Source organism: Taeniopygia guttata, chromosome 7 (assembly GCF_048771995.1).
Source record: "Taeniopygia guttata chromosome 7, bTaeGut7.mat, whole genome shotgun sequence".
In the NCBI taxonomy this organism is placed as follows: Eukaryota; Metazoa; Chordata; class Aves; order Passeriformes; family Estrildidae; genus Taeniopygia; species Taeniopygia guttata.
In genome coordinates this window covers 32,837,359-32,855,929 of record NC_133032.1, presented here as the reverse complement: position 1 = coordinate 32,855,929, position 18,571 = coordinate 32,837,359, and the positions used below count along the sequence as shown (strand labels likewise).

Sequence of the window (18,571 nt, the reverse complement as noted above, 5' to 3'; positions counted from 1 at the left end):
GATATATTTTTTCTAGTCTAAAGCTAGCAGACTTCAAATTGAGCACCTTTGCAAAATGAAGCCAGTAGGCTTCTTTACAAACAAATAACCCTGTCAGGGGCAGGGGATGCAGTACTCACTGATTATGCTCTTTCTTTGAAGTGTGCTGTGCTTCTAAATAAAAGTTATTAACAATATTTTTTTCTTACAGAGACCAATATACAGTCAGCAGCACAGCCATTTCTATTCTTACATTTATTGTTGGCTGTGCTGCAGTTACCCTGATTCCTTGCATATAAATTCTATGTTAATACATCTGAGCTTTTGTACAATATCTGTCTTTAATTATCTTCTTGAAAGGATCTCTTCATCTTTCTAATGTGGCCACAGGACAGGAACTTACCAGAACCTGAGAATAATGGCAGTGTTTCATCTCTTTGATTAACCATTCAAAATTTCAGTGATTGGTAAAAATGTTTAATCTGTGTCCTAGCTGTTACAGGTTTGAGGATGCATGAGTTGGTTGAATCCCTATGAAGATTCCAGAAGCCCTTTAGGTCAGTTAAGGGTCTTCACCTCAGTGTCCTGGCTTATTCTGTTAATTTTGTTTTAAATCAACTGGTCAGACCCCCAAAGCCAGGTTATTTTCTTTTGTGCTAAGTACAACCTCAATGCTTCTCTTGCCTCCAGTCAGTGAAACAAAAATAGAGAGAAATTTTGTGTTTGGAGAGTCTCCCAGGTCATTAAATCTAGATAACCCTTGTCTGGAAACAGCAAGTTACAAATCTTGGCCAGAGGGCTTTAGGAACAGCTGTTGAGTGCTTCTGATATCACCCAACATTTGTGGTAATTTGTGGCTTTTTTAGCCAAGGTACCACTCCTTGTCCCAGTTCAGGGTCAAAGAGCTTCCTTTGGTTTTGGAAGCTCACTCCAGGCTTGAAATTACAAAACTCATAGATTCTAGACATACGCTGCAAAAACCTCCCTGGTAAATGTTCAGTTACAAGCATTTGCAACATTCTAGGCCATTTCAGTTGTTATATTTGGAGATGGGGCATCAATAATACATAGTTTCATTAAAAGACAATGTGCTTTAATGTCATTGCAGTAAGTTATTTTGGGCATTTCAAGTGACCCCATTTGAAATACAACAGATGAAAGTATGCACCTGTATATTCAGTTGCAGAGAGTTTGCACCATGTATCTAGCTGGTTTTTTATAGACCTAAAAGTTTTATTATTTCTATTCTGAAATGCCAACATATGCATTTAGTATCCTGATAAAGCTCAACTGGAGCTGTAACATATGGGCCCTCCTTTAGCTCCGACCCCCTGGAAAGCCAAAACGAAACAAAAAGACCAAGTCCTCCTTTGCTCTGATTTATTTGTGTTCTCCTTTTTTTTTTTTTTTTGAGATATCTTGTTTGAAAACAGAAGGTTGGCACCTGAGAGAGGAAGCACGGGCGTGTGTGAAGCAGTGGGATGCCAGACAGGAGGGATGCTGCTCTCTCCTGTGCTTTGCAGAGCACTTGCACATGATGGAATATTGCTCCTGAGCAGCCCTGGAAATTGCTGCTAACTCTGCCTGATGGGAATTGCCTGATTTCTGGCTTTACAAACAGCTTTCCCTAAAGAAATGGTTCCTGGTGTTCATCTCTAGCAATGCTGGGAAAGAATGCCATAGAAAAAGGACAGCTCTGCTATAGCTGGCTGACCATTTATTAGTGCTCTACTCACTGAAGGGTGGCAGGGAAAGCTTGCTGTAGTAGAAGATATTTCAGCAGCTGTTAAAAGATATCCCAGACATTTTTTTCTTTTTCTGAAATCAGGGACAGATTTACCATCAGTGCCTGTGTGTCTCTGTCATTCAGGGGCTTTATACCAGGCTTCTCTATATCACTGCTATGCTCAGTTTGCTGTGTGTTGCAGCTGGGTCACTGTGTTCTCCACAGGGGTAATGTTTTCATCATTTGGGAAGTTATCCCTTGTTTTCTGTAGTAGGATTATTTCAGGATTGGGCAGTCCTCTGGGTTTGCCCACTCTGACCCATTTGTGGGACATGCCAGGGGAGGCCTGGCTGCTCCTTTGGTGGCAAAAGGGGAGGTGAAAACAAACAGAAGTGAATCTGCAGCCTAAGTGAGGTTTAGTTCTGGACTGTTTTGCCACTCTTGGTTCTTTCTATATCTATATCCATGGTATAATGGATAATCAGTTTCAAATGGATACAAAAAACATGTAAGCAAAGGGAGTTAGAGGAGAACTGGCATTTCTTTTCAAGAACTACAAGAACAGGTGTTAAAAACTTGTATAATTGAGACATTAAAAATGAAACACTTAATATAGAAAATACTGAAATCAGCAATAACAATAATAGTAATAAATAATGTTAAAAAATCTGCTAACATGTGAACAAACTGGAAAGAACTGTTTAAATTAAACTCAAGGGAAAACCTTTGAACAAAGTCCTGAAACTTTCTTCTTCTATTATAATAATAAATGAGGAATACATTCAACTTATATATGCTATTGTATCTCGCTGCAGAAAATGAAATTCTGGAAGTTTGTAGCTGCTAAAGATTTGACCATGGCCAAACAAACAAGCAAAATAATTAACTGCATAATAGACAAGGAAAGACAATTATTCCTGGAAGGTTTTACTACTACCAATAGCAAAATTTCTTGCCTTACTGAATCGGCAAAGATTTTTTTCAGGATACCTTGAGGATTTTTTTGTGCTTTCTTGGCCTGAGAGTGATGCCCCAAGCAGTGGCAGAGCTGAAGAGTTGATGTCTGGTCTAGAGCCTTGTTCACTCAGTCCTAGAGCTGAACTTCCCCAAGGACTGAAATCTCCCAGGACTCTCCTGCAGTTCATTCTGCACGGCGTTGCTGTGACACCTTTCAGGCAGGTGGAAAAATGAACCCTCTTTGGGACTTCTCTAAAATTGATCATGAATTCTAATGAGATGAAGATCCAGGTTTGATGTGCATGAAGTTAAGGCTTCACTTGGTAGATACATCACAGTATAATGGTACTGAGCAGAAATGAGGGCCTTTAAATTATGCAATATAAACTGAGAAAATGAGCCAAAGGTTTTGTATAGATAACGTTTTTACACTTTTGCCAATTACTTTGGGATAGAAAAATGGATCTAGAAGGATGACACTGATGGATAGCTCTGGATCTACCCATGAAGATAAGGTATCTGGTAGACTTGTGTCTCAGATACTGAATGTGTGGCAGCCATTTGTAGATGCTGATGCAGGAATTTAATGCATGTGCATAAAAATCCTTAAATTTTGCTCTACTAGAATTTTGGGGAAGGGAGAAGGCACCTGAGGCACCTGTTGATTTGGGTCAGTAGCATTTTTAACAAGTATTAACATGATCAGATATGTCTGTTCTTTGCCTTCGGTTGTTGTGAGAGATTTTTAGAAAATTACTGCTTACTTGTTTTTCTCTATTTGGAAGGGATTTATTTTGAAAAATTTGTTTAACATTAGTTTAGATGTTTTACCAACATTAGGCAATGACAACAGACTGTATTTCAGTCTCACCTGTGATTCAGCAGAACTTCCAGTTCCTCTTGCTTGTGACTGTACAACCTGCAAGATCTGCATTGTAATATATAGAGACAAAACCCCACCACTTTCAGCAGTGTTCAAGTTGCCTGACTGATTTCTGCCAAGTGCAGGTCATGTGCTTTTGAAGCCTTGGTATTTTATGTGCTGACATCCAAGTGTGTCTTTCAGAAAGTCTAATTTCAAAGGAAACATGATGGAGTTATTGTCCCATCTAGAGGAGCTGCCTAAAAATAATTTTTCACTTTCTGAGTGGGTAAAAGGAGATTTTTATGACAGATGGAGGAGCAGTTTTTATATACCATCTCTCATTTGTAGTCAGACTCATCCCAAAAGTTTTGTTTGAAATACCTATAGTCAGTGTTAATGTTCTATCCTATTTCTCGTCTCCTAGCTTTGTACAAAAAGGTGCCAGGGAGCCCTCCCAACATGGAAATGAGAGTCCCAGGGTAACTGCAGGGTCCTCACCCTGGAACAAATTTGAGCTGGATTAAACCTGCCAAGGTTGGTGGCAGACTAGATGTCTGGAAAGTGAAATGGAAACTATTCTGTGGAGTTAAGGCCCTAGTTACATGATTTCTCTCTGAGGCACATGAAATGAATAAAACCCTTATTTTGTAGAAGGTGTAGGAAATAGGCTATTTTTTTTTATAATTTGGAATCACTTTGAAAGAGGTGAAGGAATTCCAGCAAAACCTGACCTATAGGCCAGCAGAGTTCACAAATTGATATTGCTGTGCAGGTGGAGACAGAGGTAGATTTGTTGCTTACTGTGCTGGCTCTATTTTTAGCTTCTGATTGCTTGCAAGTTCTGTTTACAAATGTCAGGAAAATGCATTAGGATTATCTGCTTTATTGTAGAGGTAATAAAACGTTGTCCAATTTAGCCAATAAAACAGCTAAAAGCAGGCTCCCACTGTCATGGCAGTGCAGCTGCTAAATGCGGCCTCACAGTGGTTTAATGCTGCCTGCTCTGTTCTTTCCTCATTTCTTGTTTCCCACCATTGTTGTGGCTCAGTATGGAGATTAGGAATCTCTGGGGGGTTTTATTCCCATCTGGGAGTAGCTGAAAATGCACTTTGGGAAGAGGGAAGGCGAGGGATCAGCAGAGGCTCTGTGGCCCATCCCTGCAGTGCCCTCCTGGAGCCCAGCAGTGGCACTGGAGGTGTAAGGTCCCACAAGTATTCCTCTGCCCAGGGCTCTCAAATGCTTGGCTGCTAAGAAATCCCTCCTCAGGAGTCCTTTCAACTCCAGTCTGGAGTGGGAACCAGTTGTTTTTAGTGGATGTGGTTGGTCTGGTGCAGCCTGTATTGGCTGATGCCCTGTAATCCAGTATTAGAGCTGCTTTCACTGCCACAGAACCTGTATTCAGGGACAAACATCCTGTTTAAGCTGGGATGACTTACTGGGGGGCTTTATGACTGCACTTGCCAGCTAGAAGTATTAATGTGCTTAATTCAGGGCTAAAGGTGCTTTAACATTGTAATTTGATTCTGAAAGAAAAGGAAATGTGTTGTTTATTCCATTAGAAAACCAGTATGTCAATAAATAATATAGAAATATGTCTTTCCAGTGCTTAAAAGGTCTTTATTACCTTTATTATGGTCTTCTACCACTAAAAGTTAGTGTTGTAGGATGCCAGTACTAGTCATATTCACTAATTAGCAATAAGGTTTGAGCAGAGTTGTGACACTGTTAGTTAATACTTGTTTTTCATTGCTCATTGCTGATTTAGATGGCTCAAGACAAACAGATTGTGTGTTACTGCTGTGATAGAATACATAAAATAAAAATAGTTCTCATGCAGAATTCCCTGTGCTTTAAATATACCAAATATATTCCTTCAAGCATCCTTAAGGTGTGGAACTGCTATCTGTATGCAGTTCATCACCAGAGAAATTACATATTCATTTTTAAAGGAACCATACAATTAGTTTCAAGTCTGGATGTGAGTTAGGAAAAAAACCTGGCAATTTAGTAAAAACTGAGGAGTTAATTCCACTAGAGGGGTAAGCTAGAAATAGGAGTAAATGTGTTGCTTTGAACTGCATCATATGGAAGCAGCAATGACAGGAACATTGCAAGTTTCTATGTACCTGTGAATCCCCATCATTTTTTTTGCAACTTCTGCTGATTTTGAAACTATATGCCTCTGAGGAGGCAGACAATGAAAATTTGATAGGCAATATATTATTATGCAGTGAAGTGTTGAAATTTGCAGATCACTGGCAAGTCTGACCAAGAAATATAGCTTCTTTTTTTTTTTTTTCCCTAGGGAATGAAGTGTGGGAAATGATGGTTTAAAATGAGAGGGAAATATAAATCTACACTATTTCAGTACTCTTCATCTTTGAGAAAATTGGAGTCTGAGAGGAACCTTGATGACTTGTCTTTGTGTTTTGGCCAAATGTAATGATAAAGTCCAAATATTTGTGACATCTGGCTTGCTCGTGACCACACCTAGGTCTTAGATCCATAACAAAAGGGTTTTATTTCCAAGAATTTAATTTCTGTTTATCCAGATAAGTGCCACAGGACTGCAGCTTGCTGTTAACTGAAAAGAACAGTCAAATCATAGCATCTCTCTTCTGCCAAGCTGCTCTAATGAACACTGAGAATTAGATATTATGTTTGTCAGCCTAACATTGACAAAGTCATTTATGAGTCTGGTTTTTTGATTTATTTGTTTTTTTTTCCCTATAAAAATATGTTCTTCTTAAGTTAGCTGATACCTGTTCATATAAAAGTAGTCAAATCAGTCCTTGTAGGCTTTATTTCAAGCCCTCTTAATACTGCAGCTGCAGTTCTGTGGGTTTATTCAGGGAGCAGGGGTTCAGGTGGCCTTTCAAAAAACACAAAAAAAGCAAGAAGGATGGAATGCTCAGTGCCTGAGAGCTTGCCTGGGCTTGCTGTGACCCTGAGAGCTGCATTTGGTGAAGTCCTTTCTCCAGGAGACTCCTCTTCCTGCCTTCTGCCTGCTTGAGGTATTAGTTCTGGCTTAGGCCTTCCTAGAATTGGAAACTGAGGTGATGAAATTAGGATGTGAGGAGTGAAATTTTTAAAATTGTAGGCTTTTTTTTTCCCTAGATGTTAGCATATTTTCAGTCTTGGTTATTTTTTAGAAGGTACTATATGGTCAAAACGTGGGCTGCTCAAAACTTTTCCTGCTGATATTTTTGTGTTGGAAGCCACCAAAATGATGGGATCAGAAGCATTTCTTGGGGCTGTGTGAGTTACCCTGGGGCTTTTTGCCTAAAAGATGGCACTCAAGAAGTCTCAATGGGCCTGTGTGGTTTTCTGTCATCCACTTCAGGTGGCCTGAAACTCCTGGCTGGAGCAAGGAGCACCTTGAGATGTGTGAAATTTTCTGAGAATTTGATATTGTAGTTTCAAAATGTTTTTGTTCATATATAAAACACAGCTTGTTTCATGAGCAGACTTTTTGGATGCAGCTCAATCTTCCCAGTTTCAGTTTTGGAAGAAATCAGCATTCTGACCATTTCTTGTGGCACAAGGTCTTTTGTAGACATTTTTAAGTGTTCTAGTGGGAATTGGGTGAAAGTAAATCCATGTGTTAAAACTGGTTTTGTAGCTCTTGAACAACAGAAAAAGAAAAAAAATGCAAAGAAATTTAAAGTGATTCTAAATGATATTTTCTTTCCTCAGCTGTCTCCGTAATGAGATACAGTGCATCATCCTTTGGATTTGCTGTAAGTAGAGATACAATTGAAATATTGTCTACTCTTTTTTTTTTCTTTTCCAAGGGCTTTATCTGAACATGAAATACTGCATTTTTTCTTATGGTAAGTTCATGGAAAGGTGTGCAATGGATTAGAAAACATATTGTTGAAGTTAAGCATTGGAAAGGGTGGCAGAGATACTCTAATTACACTTTTTCAGTTTCTGCCCATTGAGTCCTATCCTGGAGTTAAACCTCATGCTTATACCTTATTGTTGATAGATGTCATCCAACAGATATGTTTTTCTTATACAAAATCTCCCAACTAAAAATCAGTTTGGTTGTTGAACTTGAACCAAATTCTGTTTTCTTCTGAACTGTTCCCATTGAAGTTGATGGTAAGACTGCTCTTGACTTTGGTATGGCAGCTTTCCTCTCCAGTCCTTGCCATGACTTTCTGGATTAGTGGCAGAGCAAAAAATTCCTAACGACAAGCATTGACTCATATCAAATAATTTATCTTTAGCTTTCAATTTTGAAGGTCGGATTGACTCTGTAGGAAGTTTGACATGAGAATGAAAGTTCTTACTGAGGCACAAGCCTGGTTTTCAGTGTTCCTGACACCACATCTGCATTAATTGGGAATACAAACATGGCAATTTTGCTGATGATATAGAATAATAAATTCATATAGGATGAAATCTGAGTGGGATTTTGCAGAAAAAGTTAATATTTTCTTGGTTGGAAACAAAAGCTATTGGCGGAAATTAGTGACTGCAGAAAAAAGGAGTGCTTGACAGGCATTTTTCTACTCTTGTCTTTGCATTAGGATCAGATTAGTATTTTAACTCTTTAGGTGCTGCAGTGGCAGGCTGATGTTTGTTTTTTTCTTCTTCACAGGTGATAGATTAAAGGTTCAGTTTTTTTAATCCTTTGATTAACTTTCTGAACTCTGAAATGTATTCAAAATACATGTTTTGCCATGTATTTTGCCATAATACATGGCAAAAACGCGAAGATCAATTCAATAAACGTAAATTGTGCTTTCATTAAAGTGATTTCTTTGAAGCTGCTTTGTGCCCATGCAGCAGGATGGTAAATGCATTGAATGGCCCACAGAACAATTGGCTCTGTCTCTCTTGCAGTTTGATGCCACCCTGGATGTTTTGTCATCGGCGATAGTTTTGTGGCGTTACAGCAACGCGGCCGCAGTGCACTCTGCACACAGGGAGTACATGTGAGTACACTTCTTCCTTCTGCCTGGGACGTGGGCCTGCAGAGCTCTTGGTGTCAAGCTGGGAGGCTACAGATTCCAGAGCTTTGACAAAAACATTTTCTCATGTCAGCAAGTATTCTTGCCTTCTGTCAGCTGCTCGCTCCCAAACACACAGCCTCTCCTTAGACAAACCTCCCTGCGCTTGTGATTTTCAGTTTCTTTTTAGCCAACATAGCAATGGTTAGGCCTTTGCAATTTGTTTTCCCTTGCAGAACTGTGAACTGTATCTGTAATAGATTTGTAAATCTTTCATTTTGCATTTCACTGAATTACTCTTACCAGAGTATGTTTTTTGATATTGATGCTTGTATTATGTTTGTACTTCTCTCAAGAAGTTTGAATATGAATCACTTTAATTTTTTTAAAAGTAAGAGTATTACAGTGATTCTTATCTTCTTTATGCTTACTTTGCAAGCAATTTTTTTCCATATTTAATGTTTGATGTGTATAGCCTATGGGGGAAAAAAAAGTCTTTACATATGCAGTGCAGTATTGATCACAGTGGGAATTGTGTCCTACATCATTGTGCAGCATTTCTATTGGTAGCTGAGAAGATCAGGTGGAGATTGAATCAAGAATTTTTCCAAATAGTGCATAAAAAGGATTTAAAATTCCTACTCGAATTTTGGGCATCTAGGTAGAGAATTGCAGTACATTTGCCTGTTTTTGGTTTTTCTGTGAACTGCCATTGCTGGCAGCATCCCATCTGGCTGGAAAATAATTCAACTGTCCCCTGGAATGGACTGCAGTTTTACAATAAAGGGGGATAAGGTAGGTTCTGTGCTGAAACACCTCTAATGATGTCCCTTTAATAAAGGGTAACTTGATGAAACTGAACATTGCATAACTGGTAGGATAAAAAAAAAATACAGAAAACCAACAGAAAAAGCCACACTGAAGCGTCTCAGTCACATCTTCACAATCTTTTTCTAAAAACTAAGGAAAAGTAAGCGGTATTTTTACATGCCTTAGCTCAGGCTCATGCAACAGCTTGCCAGGCCTGCGAGCTCCTTTCTGGCAGGGCTCCATACAGAACAGTTTGGAATAAAAGGCCATAAAGGACTGATGTGGCATTGATTCATAAAAATAAATTCAGAAAAATGTGATTAAAATTAGTCTTCCTGCACAGATTTGGAGATTTTAACAGAAATTTTCTTAGTATCTTGCTTTTGTGGGTGTCCACAGAGATTCCTGTCAACATTCAATTAACATATTTTTGAAATCTTCTGTTGTGCTTTTTCAAGTGAACCTTATAAAGTATTTAAAATAGAAAATAAATCCCAGTACAAAAGAAGACTTAACAAATCCCTGTGGTAAGCCAATAAAGTGAACAGGCAAAATAGTAAACATATTTTCCTGTTTTTTTATGCTCATTTTTAATTTGCTTTCATATAACCTCTCTGCTTTAATGAGGCTGAATTAAGTCAGTGAATTACTTGTCATGCTCAATAGTTGCAGACAGCTAGGGTTTCATGATGAGTTCAGTATCAAGTGAAAGAATGTTCCCATATGCTGGGAATATGAATCACTGGATAGTCAGCCTGGTTATCCCTGTTTCCAGAGCTGACAGGAGAGCCACCATAGTACTGACAGAAAAGAGATGGTGAGATGGTTGTGCTGCTAAAGGCAACTCTTACTGTGTCAGATTTTTAAGGGTGGAACACAGCTAATTTCCTGTTGTGTTTAATCAATCTCTAGCTTGAAACACTGCACATAATTATTTTTCCTCCTTGACGCTGGGAAAATGTTGCAGTGATGCTTGCTGGCTGCTTGCTCAATTTATGAATAATCTTTGCATCATATCTGCCTCTAACTCCACCTGGTCTGCCACAATCCCTGTTTTCTGAGGGCCTCCTCCCTCAGACTCCTGGATGGTGTGGTGCAAATTTGTGTGGGTGCTTAGGCTGTGTTGTGTGTTATTCCTGCTTTTGTGTGCCTGGTCATATTCTGCCTTAGTGCAGGGGTCTGTTTACCAGAATAAGGTGTGCCAGAGTAGCTTCAGTTTAGTTCTTTATTTATAGGTCTGTCTTTTATTGGTTTAAATATTACACTTGTCTGTGTATCCTAACAGATCTGAAAAAAAACCCTTATCTCCTTGGCAAAAGGCAAGTGGAATTGCCAATTAATTGTTTTGCAGATTAATAAAACTTTCTGTTTCATGAACTTGACAGCAAGAGATTGATCCAAAATCTGTTAAAATCATTGTAAAGCCTCTCATGGGAAGGCAGTGTTAGATTCAGTCCTAGCTCTTGGACGTCATTGAGAGAGAACATAGACTGAAAAACACACCCCCAGGAAAAGGCACAGAGAATACAGCCTGACTCATGATGTGCTATGAATTAAATACTGAGAATAAAATGCTAAGATGTGAAAGAAATGCGTAGTCTTACTTAAGCTGTAGCCATATGGCAGTTGGAGCTGCAGCATTCCATGGGCTGGCACTCCCAGGAGTACAGAAGTGCTTGCTGTGCCAAGTTCTGCTGAGAGGAACCAGTGCATTTCCATTTGACTTCAGGGGGACTGGAGTGCTGAAACCATCATGCAAATGTGTCCTGCTGAGCTTAACTCTGTTTAATGCATTTCATTTTTATTAGATCATTTGATTTCTCTTGTTTTCTGGGGTGAGATGAGAAGGTTCTTTTTCAGAGTTCATCCCGTTGGTTCATCCCTTCCCTCCAGGGTGTCAGCCACAACACACAGCTCAGAAGAGGCTGAACCCTTGGCAGTGGCACCAGCCCTATAACCATTTGTTGATTCTCCAGATTCAGCCATCTCAAATTTTTCTGCTTTGACTGCAAAGACTGATGAGAAAACTCCTTTTGCTCCAGAGTCCTTTACTGCCACTTCTAGAGCTCTGTCACCCTTCCTGCTGCTGCTCAGACTGCTCCTGGATTGGTGCCCACATGAAATAAAAGCTGAGGCTAAAACATTCACCAAGATTGGGAATTAAACCACTGCAAGGTTGTAGGCCCTGGGATACTGCTTGACTCTGCCTAGCTGCCTCATTAATGAAAGAGAATGTGGGAGTGGGATGAATATTTGATGTTTTCTAGAAGGGTCCTTGAAAGAATTGTAGGTCTTGAGGCAATGCAAGAGTTGGGAAGGAGTGCAGATATCTGGGAAGAGAGTCAGTACATGAATAGTTCATGAGTACTTGATCTGCTCAGTGTGATCTGCTAGGTTGTAAATTAACATGCAGGAAATGTAAAGGTGCTGAACAAGTCATCAAAAAAAGCAATGATCGAGGAATTAAAGAAAGAAAAAAAGTGCTGAAATAACTGGAGAAATAATTTGAAATCTCCACTAAAGATAAAAATTTACAACTGAAAATGGCTGAGGCATTGAAGATGTGCAAAGAAATGTCAGTGGTCCGCCTGGCTGCTCTCCATAACCAGTTTACAAATACCTTGAATATTCTGCCCTTTAGTAAACCCTTAGCAACTTGGTAGCTTATTGGGTTGCTGAAGCAAATATAAATCTATTGAAGGAAGAACTTTATTGACACTGTGACACTGGTTTGGCAACAGTGGTTTTTCATGTGCTTAAATAAACCCAGTAAATAGCTGAAAGAAGATTCCTATTAAGAAATTTCTTAATGGAAGACTGGAGAAATGTCTCATGAGATGTTGAACTAGTCACTGGCTATACAGCCAGAGGCAGCTTTTAGCTTGTGTTAAATTCAGGAATGCAGGACTTGGTTGGAGTACATCAGCTGTGAGGAGAAAGTGAGAAATAACACAAAAAAAAAAAAAAAAAAAAAAAAAAAAAAAAGATTGGAGAAACAGAATCACCAACAAACTATATGTACACAGCCTTGTGGGAAAACTTTAAAAACCAGAGTTTTTTCAGTACAGTTGGTTGGAAAAATCTTGCTTTTCTGTACAATGCAGTACAAGGACCCAGGATCTGCCCATGCCTGTGGGATCTATTGATTTCTGGGATTTTTGGCTATTGGGTTTTTTATTGCAAAACCCAACTCTGTACAGCATATTTAAAACAGTGATTCTTGACAGTTGCAGCTGGTGTTTGCTATATATTATTTTGTTGATGGTATCAAGTTAGATTCTGTGTTTCCCAGGAACCAGTCTGTCAACATCTTTCTTAACCCAGTGCCAGAGTAAATAGGAATCCTGACTCATAATGAACATTCTGGATTATGGCAAGAGCAGAAAACATACATTTCTTACATTTCTTTCACTGTTTTGGTGTTGTGGTTTTGTTTATTTGTTTCCTTGGGGTTTTTGATTATGTATTTCAGACTCTGGCTAATGCATTCCTTAATTACTTAATAAGAAAATTAAGTTATATCATGGACTAATAATTTTAAACACACTTGTGGTGCTCTATGTTGCCATGACGTAATACATAATGATGCAGATATGTCCTTTCTTTTTTTCTATTGGTGGAGCTGTTGTCTGAAACTTGAGTGGTAACACTAAAATTACAGGAATTAAAATCTACAGTGTTGTAGACATGGGTGCAGATATGTCATACCTCCACCTGCTTCTGAGAAAGCTTTTTGCCAGAAGAAGAGAGTCATTTTGCAATTACACATTACCTAAATGCTTTGCTATGTGCATGTAACTTAATCTTCATCACACCTCAGCTGTGGCTGTGGATTTGGTACCTTCAGGATGCTGAGCCCATTTGCCCTGTGAAGAATTCCTGTTCTGGGGATTTTCTTCTTAATGGGTTCCTAAATTATGGGGAGGAAGAACTGGTGTTCTCACCTGTTTTGACATTCAGAAGAACACAACTATAAGAGCTTAATCCAAGAATTTCTTATTTAGCTTCTTAAAGAAATCTTAAGAAAAGAATGATATTTGATTGCTCCTCATCAGAAATTAACTGAGAAATCACATGGGAAAATGTGATGAGACCTAAGACAGAGAGAGCCTCTCCCTCCAAAGTAATTGTAACCCTTTTTTCTCTCCAGCTCATGTTCAGATGACACCACTTGGGAATATTTACCCTGGTATCTGTTCATGGGGAGTCTTGCAGGAGTTATACTGAATATATGTGCATTATAATTAGGCATATGGGGATTGTGATGTATGCTACTTTTGCACTCAAAGCTTGAAAGAATTAGAAGCCACCTTTTACGACTGTCACACTGCAAAGTTAAGTCTGGCTCTTCTCTCTTCCTCTGATTCTAAAAGAAAGCATATTGATCTATATGGTTCCAGGGCATATTCTCTCTTAATTCACAGAATTAAATAAAACCACCCAAATTTTCAGTATTTCTATTGTATTTAAATTTTCATGTGAGGGTTGGCTCTGCTGTACTGGTTAACCCAGCTAAATGAGCACTGTCTATTTAGGTAGTGTTGAATGAAAATAATCCTCTGGGTTCAGACCCAACATATCAGTCACATTGAAAAAACTGTGGATAATTTTATCTATACCATACATACGAAAGAGACTCGAAGCACAGATGGCAAAATCCACACCTACCCACAGTTCAGGGCAAACCTCTGTGGCTGGTGGCAAAGCTCTTTTGTGATGAGTGAATGGAATACCTAAGTGATCTGGAAAAATGTCAAATGCATGAAGCTGCAAACCGCAAAAAGCTCAGAACCCACCTCTGCAGCTCATGTGTTGTTCTCAGCTACCAGGGGTTTGGCCTCACACCACATTTTCACATCTCTCCCACAGAATGAGGCACAGTGAAAAGTTCTCAAAGGGAGTGCTCACCTGGGCTTGGATATCACCTTACAGGAGAAGTATAGTTTCTTCTTGACCACACTGAAAATTTCCAAATCATTCTTTCTTCTGAAATATTTGGCCAAAATTCTACATCCAGGTACATTGCTAGATACAAGAGGTGCTTCATATGGCTGATTAAATATACATCATAACTTCTCTATAAATTTATTATCCCATATTCAGACAAAAGTCAATCAATCACAAACTTTGCTCTTACCCAGACAGAAATGCATTTATGCCTATGGTTGTGCAGGCACACCCAAAAAATCATTGCACATACAAGTTACATTAAATATGAAATAGAAAATGTATATATTTATATATTCTAAAATCTGTTTCAAAAACTGTGGCATCTGTAGTCTTGGCAATGATTTTTCTGGAGCTAGATCCAAAACCTATGAAAGCCTTTCCTTTTACTTGACTGGTAGTTGATTAAGCAGGATTTGTGTGAATTGCCTAGTATTTACACATAGGCCTGTGTATATAAAATCAAGGATATGATGTTTTCTGTGCTGGAATTTGATGATCACCATAAAAATGAATATTATAGAAGTTCTCAAAAGGCTTTAATTTCCAGGTTGAGGGGAATGGCAGAGTCTCTGATCATCTGCTGCAAGGGAGGAGCAGTGCTGGAGCCAGGAGGGTGGTTGTAAGGCAGGTGTACTCCAAGTTCAGCTGCAGAGTCTATGCAGACCTAGGAGGTAGAAAATAGGTCTTGAGAGCTTTTGAATTCCCCCCAGTTGTAGAAATGTCTGTTAGCTTTTTCTGGCAGATATTTCATACCTGGAATATCAAATTATTTATGGAAATGTTGCCCCAGTTCAGCTGCATCATGTTAAAGTATGTAAATACCCTGTTCTGCAGCAACTAGTTGAAATCCTAAGGGATAATTAAAGTTTTAGAAGGCCTGTAACACTTTCAGCATGAAATGGTTCCCTAGCAGACCTGATCTGAGTCTCAGACACAAACAGCATTTGCCCTCCATGTCTTTTAAGAAGTCAGACCATGTGCCATCACAGTATACTTTTCTAACACAATAATTGAAAATTTGATTTTTAGTGGTCATTTGGACTATTACTTGTGTTCTCTTTATTGTGTAATCTAGTTTGGGCTTATGTGTTTTTATGGTGAGAAAAACAGAGTAGCTGTAATGATGCTGATCTGGATCCTGGCAGTTGGGGGTGGATTATGGAACATGTGTGATGAACAGCAAGCCCACTTCGTTCCTTTTAAAGAGTGTCTTAAATTGACTCCATTCCCTCCTCAGGCAGCACCAGGCAGGTGTAAATACCCTGAACAGCTGTGATTCTGTACAGTTTGGTGTCCAAAACCTCTTCAGGAACTACACCTGATAACAGAGAAGCTACACCAGTAGCTAATGTAACTGCCTAATTGGACACAAGGAAGCTTTAGATTAGCAGTAGAGCATGACAAATAAGCAGGAATCTCAAGACTGAGGCTGATATTGCATCTTCTGCCTGTGTATTACCATAATATGTCACAGTGGCTAGTTCTTAAAGAAAGTCCTTAAATGAGTTTGAGGCAGATGTTATAGTTGCAGTTCTGGATGTTGCCCTCATGAAAAATGAGACTACCATGTTGCAGAACAGCAGTAAATGTTAGTGAACAGCTGCATTGTAATTTGGATTTCTCCATTTAAAGGAAAGAGCAGCAGGGCTGTGGCACAGTGTGCTGTACACTGGACAGGCCCTTCCTGCCACAGAGGTACAGTCCCCAAAATAGAACTGCTGCTGCTGCCCCTGCTGTTTCTGGGCTGTGTGCAGGGGTGCTGGTGCTGTGCTGGCAGACATCCCCAGCTCAGCTGCTTGGGGCTCCCCTCGGCTGCTTTTCACACCCTTCTTTCATGGGAGGAGTGGCCCTTGCTCAATTCCTCACTTGTGTGACAGCTGATTTTCACTATTGTGCTTTTCATCGTCTCCATCAAGCAGATCCCACTGATTTGCAACCAGAAAATAATTTTTTGGTGACCAAATTTGAACCTTTTCCTCCAAATCCTTTTCCTTTGGCTTCCAACATTAGTTTTGACTGCACTTGAGAGTTCCTGGGCTGGCTGTAGCTGGTATTTTACACTTGGCTGCTGTAAGTAGGCTATGAGAGCTGCCATAGTACCAGTGTTATGTGAAGGCAGGCATAGCTGTGTTTAAACAGGCTGACAGCCTCCCACCCAGAAGAAATGTGGTGCAGGTTATTGCAAGTTCCAAGTTATTAATGAAGGAGCAGTCACAGAATGTAATTTGTGTTTGGTTTTGGGAAGAAAGAATGAAAACAAGAATACCATTGGGGCAAAGAGATAGTAAAGGGCTCCTCTCATGTGGTTAGACATAGAAGACAATTGAGAAAAAAGTATTGATACAGAATTGGGAAGTGAATGAATACTTCATGCTCAAAAATATTTGCCTAACTTCTGACAGCAAAAACCTCCTGGACAACTGCCTTCTGTGTTACACCATGTGACTTCCCCTGAACGATTCCCTACATGATATTCACTCTGTCAGCCACAAATACTGAAATCCCTTCTAATCACAGGGAAACAGGATTTAGCACTTTTACATTTTTTAATTAAGACAATTACTTCTATTTTTTTTTTCTTCCTTAAACTCTAGTGGTTTTATTGGTGGATTTACTAAAAGATTAAATTCTGTATCCATCATAAAAGTGATTTTCTCAACTTTGCTGAAGAAGCTCACATTACTCCTGGGCTTAGAGCTTGTATTTTTCTTACTGGCCTGTAGCTCATTTTAATGTGAAGTTACAGTTCCTTGCAAAGTAATATTTTTTACCACTTCAGTGGTGAAAACAGCCTGCAGAGATTTTAACATTTCCTTTTCTGTGGGCTATTAGGAGTCATTAGTACTGAAAGATCTTGACAGAGCCTGCAGAATTAAAGATTTTGTGACTAAAAATGAATAGGTTCACAGGATACTGCAGGTTGGAAGGGGCCTCAGGAGGTCTCTGGCACGGGTTCTTGCTCAGAGCAGTGATCTGTGAGATCAGAATAGGGCACTCAAAACTTCATCCAGTCAGGTCTCTAAAATTTCCAAGGATGGAGAATCCATAGCCTTTTTGAGAAAATGTTCCACTATTAACCCATAGTGGAAATCTCATTTCTCTTAGGAAAATATAATGTGGTAAGATTCTTAACAATCAGGGAAATGCAGAATTAAAATAGAGTAAACCAGTTCTTGCATGATAACCAGAATACATGTAGAAATTAGAAGTATTGTCTTTTATTTACAGCATTGTGGCTCCCAGAGAATTGGATGAGGGACAGAAGCTTGTTTAGATGGCAGCTTTGGAAATGTGAGAATAGAGTTTCTATCTCAAGAATATTAATACAAATCCTAGTGGTTTATACAATTATATTTTTTCCAGTTATTTTTGTCATGTTTACCCTTGTAGCTCAGCTAAAATGATCAAAATGTTTTCCATGAATAAGGCAAGTAATCTTGATACCAGAAAGGCAAGTTTTTAGAGTGAGAACAATCAATCACTGGAACAACCTCCCCAGGGATATGGCAGAGTCGTTGTGGGAAGTTTCCAAGATGCAGTTGAACAGGGTGCTAGAGAATCTCATCTAGGCACTCCTTTGCCATGAAAGGTTGGACCAGATGACATTTGGAGGTTCCTTCCATCCCAGACTCTTCTGTTGTTCTGTGAGCCTCTTTGCTTTGGTAAAGTAATTAACTCCCCCAGCCCCACCCCAAAATAACCCATACAATCAAAACAGGTTAACTAATCTGGGATGCTGCAATGAATGAAACAGGTGGGAAAATAGAACAAAACTGGAAAGTAATTAGACTGCCCTTGACAAACTTGTTTTATTCCACATGGTGTCATCATGTTTCAGGCATTAGTTTAATGAACTTGAAGCGTGGTGGTAAAATAGTGTCCAGGCTGTAATAGACAAAGCATCAAGCACATGAGACCCTTTTCCCTCCCCACTGCCCCAAAACAACTCCCTGTGAGCTAACAGGAGAAAGCACATTTTTGCAGATTGTGTTCATATGCATCACTAATTCTTTTCTGAATCCTTAGTTCTGCTGTAGCACCTTTGCTGCATGAGAGCAGATTGGCTTGAGAGGAGTAATTACCATGGGCTTCATTGCAAACCCTCATTGGTACTGTGCTGCTGTAAAGATTTTCCAGAAAGAGAAAAGGATGATAATTGAGAAGGGAAAATTTTTGCATTGGCTGCTTCATAGCAGTTAGTGGATATAAGAAAGACTCAATTTCCAGTCAGATTTTCCCTGATTTTGAGGTAGTTTATGGCAGAGCCCGTTACTCAGAACATACTTGTAATTTCATTGCTATTATCGATTTTTTTTTTATAAA

At 39.2% G+C, this 18,571-nt stretch overlaps 1 protein-coding gene across 2 annotated transcripts in view; it reads left to right on the top strand.

Annotated features, from left to right (window-relative positions):
* Positions 1–18,571, top strand: part of TMEM163 (transmembrane protein 163) — an 85,048-nt gene that overhangs the window by 44,464 nt on the left and 22,013 nt on the right. For both annotated transcript variants that reach the window (XM_030278076.4, XM_030278075.4), the window contains 2 exons: positions 7,224–7,267; positions 8,382–8,473. In XM_030278076.4, the coding sequence (XP_030133936.1) occupies positions 7,224–7,267; positions 8,382–8,473 (136 nt within the window). The remainder of the gene's footprint in view (positions 1–7,223; positions 7,268–8,381; positions 8,474–18,571) is intronic.